At 37.6% G+C, this 7,500-nt stretch overlaps 1 protein-coding gene across 1 annotated transcript in view; it reads left to right on the top strand.

Annotated features, from left to right (window-relative positions):
• Phlpp (PH domain leucine-rich repeat protein phosphatase) overlaps positions 1–7,500 on the top strand; it is a 209,241-nt gene that overhangs the window by 146,710 nt on the left and 55,031 nt on the right. Inside the window, exon 12 of the mRNA XM_070086002.1 lies at positions 2,963–3,093. Coding sequence (XP_069942103.1) covers positions 2,963–3,093 — 131 coding nt within the window. The remainder of the gene's footprint in view (positions 1–2,962; positions 3,094–7,500) is intronic.

The following is a 7,500-nucleotide window of genomic DNA, read 5'->3' as shown; positions in this document are numbered from 1 at the left end:
ATTTACAAATCGGCGATTTCGCCCACTTTGAGCCCTATTTTCGGCTACTCAGTTGTTCCAGTCAACCAAACTCATAGCTATTTCGTTAGAACTCCATTTTCTCTATCGATTGAGTACAAGAAACTGCCCATTTACCGATTTCAACTGCCCAATAATGTGGTCAGAAATTTGCAATTTGGCCAATTTCATGAAAATTAAAAAATATGGCAATTTCAAAATAAGGTCCAGAATGAACAATGCAGACATTCCTGGTTCTAAAATAACATTTTCTTCGTTCATCAGTCATGTCTCCAGGCCCCTCTGATATTGCTCTTGCTTTCTATTTTGAATTTTTATTCAAACAAAAAATAGAAGATTTACTATTATGCAAACTACTGCAATACTGTAATAATTGTATAAATAACATCAAACCATTCATGACTGCATATTAGAATGGCTAGTTGGACATTTATTGGACAATGACATCATTTGTTTACTTTTGAACATTGGCAAAAATCAAACATTTCCCCTACTTTGAGCTCCTTTTCCAGGTTCTTTTTATAATAAAATCAATCAATATCACCTCTGTTTCTATAATATGTTTTCCATTCTATCAAATGAGACCAAGAAAACAAGAATACAACTATAAATACTATACGAAAATAGACCACAAAGTCGGCATTTTAATTAAAAAAAAAACGGTCGGAGTTTTTTTTTTCTCATTATGTACTGCGTGCTCCAGGATTTTTTTTATACGGTGCACACTGACCACACAGACCAATTCTCTCACATGTGGGCCTACCAGCTTTCTCCTGCTTGATTTGAAGCCGCTAGAATTTATGAGTATATATATGTCAAACACGGTACCTCGTAAGACGTATATATACGGCCGCGACAGTCAAAGGGTTAAAGGGGATTGGACACTTACAGAGAGTTCATATTAATTCATATCAGTTTATTGATGTACACTTTGTGGAGTGGCAGAATTATGCTGATGACAATAACTCTTGAGTACTATATTTACATAAATTATTTGATAAAACATTTAAGTAAGACTTAAAAGGTGTTTTTTAACAATGTAATTAAAGGTATTGTCAAATAGGGAAATTCTGGCATTTTTATGCAAAGTTTTCCATATATTTGGACCTTTTATGTGCAAGGAATCTTTAAATGGGTTGAGTCATATGCCTTGTATATCAAAGTGGTGCAGTATCTGTTGCTTGTAGTGTGCTTGTATTACCACTTTCCTGAAAGAGTTTAGTGTCTGGGTTAATGCTTGGACTAAGTGCCCTACATACATAGCCTGTACAGTAGTGTGTATGTATTGTATTGATGGGAACCAGAATGAATGATTATTCTAAGATCATATTTCTACTGAGTAACAACAGGTTTGAAGTGATTTGTTGTTAATTCCCATGTACCAGTGCTATAAGTGAGACAGGGATAGATTAGAGTAATACTGAGTGAGCAAGGATGTTTGAGATACATAGTTTATTTTTGAAAGAATGCCCACTGTTTTGGAAATATTCTTTGAAATTTTCTGGATGTGTGTTGAATTTTAATTTACTATCTAGGCGTATACCCCAAAAATTGCCCTCCATCCTTTTTATTGGTGTATTATTTATTCCTATGTGCAAATAAATATTTTGAGCTTTGTTTTCAAACATTATGTAGAAAGTCTTATTATCCTGGGTGTGAATTTTAGTTGTCATCCAGGTAGATATCTTTCCAAGTTCGACTTTTAATGTGCTGTTGGGTGTAGCTGGATCTGCATTTGAGATGAGAAAAGTTACCATCTGCAGACAGATTAGATTTAAGTTCCTATGAGGAGCAGCAGAAGTCCCAGGGCAGTCCTGTGGCATTCCCCTATGTTAATAGATTAGGTTACTGAAGCAGAGTTGTTAATGGTCATGTGTTAGTGTCTGTTGCTAAGGTAAGATTTCACATACGAGAGAAAACACCTTCTGGTTCCATAATGTTCTAATTTGAGCAGCAGGATGTTGTGATCTACTGTATCAAAGGCTTTCTTTAGATCAGTAAGAGACCCATTGGATATGCTTTATTTTCAAGAGGCATAAATTGAGTCGAACATTTTTATTATTGCATCATTGACGCTTAATCGTGGTCTGAAGCCAAGCTGGCAAGGGTTCACAATGTTGTTTTTGACTGAATTCATATATTTATGTATTTTTCAAAAATTTTTGCTAATACTGTAATGGCAAATTAGTTTGGTTTGTAGTTATTAACATCTGCTGGATCACATTTTTTCATGTTGGTGTGACACTAGCTAGTTTAAATAGTCTTAATCTGCATTATATTTCTTTGTACAGTACTAGCATGTCAGATCGTTGCTGTGCATTACCTGTGATTAACACTGTCACTCAAACTCCCATTCCTCTGAACCTGCTCTTTCAGTCTTGTAATACTTCCTCATTTCATTGTTCTTTTGTATTTTCAGAATTTTAAGTAAATGTCAATACTTTTATTAGATTGATAAAGCTCATACCAATGCAAATTAAGTGCTGTCCTTTGGTAGTAATTTTTGTGCATAATTCTGTCTTTCTGTACATAGATTATATACAAGGTATTAGTGTCATATGGACAAATAACTGCTTAAGAATTTAAAATGTAGATAACACTCTTACTTGTATATACATTTCACAATAAATTACCTCATTTTAAGAAATTTTTAATATAGTACTGATTTTATTATATTTAGAGGAAAGTACTAAACCTGTATGGATCATCAGTGATGCTAAGAAATATATTAAATACACATTTTTTTTTCAACGCACTGGCCATATCCCACAGAGGCAGGGTGACTTAAAAAGAAAAACTAGTGAAGTAACAATCTCATCACTGTTACTCATTTTCAGAATAATGTAGTCTTAGCACTTGTATTCATTTCCACCTTTACAGATAAATTGTATCCATAAGTATTTACATATATATCTGCTTATAGGTGATGTATCTCACTGCACAGGTAGTTGATGCATCTCACTGCCAGTTGGGCCGCATTGAACTGGAGGAGTTAGTGTCCCCTGGCTTAGTAGCACTGGATATTTCAGGGAACACAGCGCTTTCCTTGGACCATCATCAGTTCACCAAATGCAAGTAAGAGACTTAATATTTTCATAATTTAACCTAAAATTTTAAATCTTCAGAAATTTATTTTGCTTGCAGGAAATGACAGAAATCGTACACCAACTCCGATCATTTCTGGAGTGGAATCACAGTCGATGGCCTCCACTCCAAAACAACAGATATTAGTGCCAGGAAAAAAAAGACCCTCCCCACATCACCAGTACCACCAATCTGACGACATTTATCTTTGCAAACATAGAGGGTCTAAAGTCAGCAGTGAACAACAAAATAACTTTCATCTGTGGCCTGCTTACAGAGTCAAACGCAATGTTCGCGGTTTTCACAGAGATCCACATAAAGGATCACTTGGACAATGAAATATGGATCCCAGGTTACTACCCATGCAGATGCAACAGAGTGAACAGGCAAAAGGGGGGGATTTTTGGCCTGTATATCACAGAGTCACTTATATGCTCAGAACTATTAAGTGCCTCAGGGACAGCTTTTGAAAATTGATCACTGTCTGGAAAATCTTCCAGCTCTTGCCCCAACATCTTGCTTCTGGGGATTAGATTTTAGATTTTGCCACTGAAGTGGCTAGTTTATTGTGCACCTAATATCCATCCTGTGGATGGTAGTGCAAGAGCATATGGATACATAAAAGGCCTAGGAACTAGGCCCCAAAAGGATTAGCAGGTGTATATATGGGTTTTTATTTACCTACATATCTACAGTTTTTACAAAGCAGAAGTGTTATAAGAAGAGCAGAGTATATGGAGAGTAAAAGAAAGGTAAAGAGAGTGGTGAGAGAGTGCAAAAGGAGAGCAGATGATAGAGTGGGAGAGGCACTGTCAAGAAATTTTAATGAAAATAAGAAAAAATTTTGGAGTGAGTTAAACAAGTTAAGAAAGCCTAGGGAAAATATGGATTTGTCAGTTAAAAACAGAGTAGGGGAGTTAGTAGATGGGGAGATGGAGGTATTGGGTAGATGGCGAGAATATTTTGAGGAACTTTTAAATGTTAAGGAAGAAACAGAGGCAGTAATTTCATGCACTGGCCAGGGAGGTATACCATCTTTTAGGAGTGAAGAAGAGCAGAATGTAAGTGTGGGGGAGGTACGTGAGGCATTACGTGAAATGAAAGGGGGTAAAGCAGCTGGAACTGATGGGATCATGACAGAAATGTTAAAAGCAGGGGGGGATATAGTGTTGGAGTGGTTGGTACTTTTGTTTAATAAATGTATGAAAGAGGGGAAGGTACCTAGGGATTGGCAGAGAGCATGTATAGTCCCTTTATATAAAGGGAAAGGGGACAAAAGAGACTGTAAAAATTATAGAGGAATAAGCTTACTGAGTATACCAGGAAAAGTGTACGGTAGGGTTATAATTGAAAGAATTAGAGGTAAGACAGAATGTAGGATTGCGGATGAGCAAGGAGGTTTTAGAGTGGGTAGGGGATGTGTAGATCAGGTGTTTACATTGAAGCATATATGTGAACAGTATTTAGATAAAGATAGGGAAGCTTTTATTGCATTTATGGATTTAGAAAAGGCATATGATAGAGTGGATAGAGGAGCAATGTGGCAGATGTTGCAAGTATATGGAATAGGTGGTAAGTTATTAAATGCTGTAAAGAGTTTTTATGAGGATAGTGAGGCTCAGGTTAGGGTGTGTAGAAGAGAGGGAGACTACTTCCCGGTAAAAGTAGGTCTTAGACAGGGATGTGTAATGTCACCATGGTTGTTTAATATATTTATAGATGGGGTTGTAAAGGAAGTAAATGCTAGGGTGTTTGGGAGAGGGGTGGGATTAAATTATGGGGAATCAAATTCAAAAATGGGAATTGACACAGTTACCTTTTGCTGATGATACTGTGCTTATGGGAGATTCTAAAGAAAAATTGCAAAGGTTAGTGGATGAGTTTGGGAATGTGTGTAAAGGTAGAAAGTTGAAAGTGAACATAGAAAAGAGTAAGGTGATGAGGGTGTCAAATGATTTAGATAAAGAAAAATTGGATATCAAATTGGGGAGGAGGAGTATGGAAGAAGTGAATGTTTTCAGATACTTGGGAGTTGACGTGTCGGCGGATGGATTTATGAAGGATGAGGTTAATCATAGAATTGATGAGGGAAAAAAGGTGAGTGGTGCGTTGAGGTATATGTGGAGTCAAAAAACGTTATCTATGGAGGCAAAGAAGGGAATGTATGAAAGTATAGTAGTACCAACACTCTTATATGGGTGTGAAGCTTGGGTGGTAAATGCAGCAGCGAGGAGACGGTTGGAGGCAGTGGAGATGTCCTGTTTAAGGGCAATGTGTGGTGTAAATATTATGCAGAAAATTCGGAGTGTGGAAATTAGGAGAAGGTGTGGAGTTAATAAAAGTATTAGTCAGAGGGCAGAAGAGGGGTTGTTGAGGTGGTTTGGTCATTTAGAGAGAATGGATCAAAGTAGAATGACATGGAAAGCATATAAATCTATAGGGGAAGGAAGGCGGGGTAGGGGTCGTCCTCGAAAGGGTTGGAGAGAGGGGGTAAAGGAGGTTTTGTGGGTAAGGGGCTTGGACTTCCAGCAAGCGTGCGTGAGCGTGTTAGATAGGAGTGAATGGAGACGAATGGTACTTGGGACCTGACGATCTGTTGGAGTGTGAGCAGGGTAATATTTAGTGAAGGGATTCAGGGAAACCGGTTATTTTCATATAGTCGGACTTGAGTCCTGGAAATGGGAAGTACAATGCCTGCACTTTAAAGGAGGGGTTTGGGATATTGGCAGTTTGGAGGGATATGTTGTGTATCTTTATGTGTGTATGCTTCTAGACTGTTGTATTCTGAGCACCTCTGCAAAAACAGTGATAATGTGCGAGTGTGGTGAAAGTGTTGAATGATGATGAAAGTATTTTCTTTTTGGGGATTTTCTTTCTTTTTTTTGGGTCACCCTGCCTCGGTGGGAGACGGCCGACTTGTTGAAAAAAAAAAAAAAAAAAAAAAATCTACAGTTCACTTATCTATTACATGTAAATTTAGGAAATTTGCTTAGTATATCTGGTATCTTATTTTCATTAATAAGATACTATCTTGACATGTCACATAGGTTATAAACCATACCCCCGGCCGGGATTGAACCCGCGGTCATAGACTCTATGACCGCGGGTTCAATCCCGGCCGGGGGTATGGTTTGTTTGCAATCGTGTCATTACGATTTCTTGAGTCACATAAGTTATTATACTGTCTCTGTATTCCTCAACAAGTGGACAATTAAGCACATAGTGTTCAAGACAATGACCATGTACCTCATCACATAATTTGCATTTAGTTTGATCATCATCTGTGTGTCTCCCAAACTGCCAGAAGTACTTGTAACCAAGCCTAAGCCTGGCCACTACAACATCAGTCAGTCTGTTCACATTGCTCCATAAACATACTTATCTACATTTATGTTATCGTAGTGGGTTATAGATCTACTTAGGCTTCTAACTGCATTCCTATAACAATCATTTTCATTATTTACTTCTCTCCTAATATTTTTCCTAATGCTAGACACGGATAGTATACCAAAGTTATATTCTACATTCTCCTTCTGGGTACTCTTCTTGGCTAACATATCAACTTTATCATGAAGGAGTAATCCAATGTGTGATGGGATCAATACCAATTGTACATTAATTCCTTTGTCCATTATTTTTGAGTATCTATACCTGGCTTCTCCAGTGAGCATGTTGTTGGAGTCATTATATGAGTCAAGAGCCTTCAATGATGACATAGAATCAGTAATGATGATAGAAGCAAGCTCAGTGTCATAGGTTAGCTTTAGTGCCATTAGGAGACACCCAGTTGTTAATTCTTATGCCTAACTCAACAAATTTATTATCGTTCTTAACTAGGGAGGTGGCAACAAGAGCAGATGCAGCCCTGCCAGAAGACTCCTGTTTAGATCCATCAGTGTATATAACTTGTGATAACTTATTACTACCAGCTAGGCAAGAAATTTCTTCTTGAGCAGTTGCTTTAACAAGTGATTTAAGGAAGGGATTACTAGCAATGAGCTTCTTGGGAGGGACTTGCAGGTATGTGATATTAAATGAACACATCTTCCATGGAGGGGTGAAATGCTTTTGTGGAATTTCAGCCTAAGGCACCTAAAATGGAGGAATGCAGCAAATAACTCGCATGCACACGAGCTTTTAAATCTCTGCACCAAATTCACCTTAAACCAGCAAATAATAGAACCTACAAGATTAGATATTAAAAGCAATATACTCAGATCACAACATAAGAGAGGTTCAGACATGTATGCACGGGGCCCCGGACCGACAAAATGTGATCAGTTACGAGGGAGCCTTCACCAAATTGAACTTCAATAACTAAAGCACAAGGTGGGACCAAGTAAACCAAGTCCTAAATGATATAAACTGGGAAGATAGCCTAAGCAACACGGATCCAAA

The sequence above is a fragment of the Cherax quadricarinatus genome, chromosome 17 (assembly GCF_038502225.1).
Source record: "Cherax quadricarinatus isolate ZL_2023a chromosome 17, ASM3850222v1, whole genome shotgun sequence".
Classification (NCBI taxonomy): Eukaryota; Metazoa; Arthropoda; class Malacostraca; order Decapoda; family Parastacidae; genus Cherax; species Cherax quadricarinatus.
This window is presented reverse-complemented; position numbering and strand designations above follow the sequence as displayed.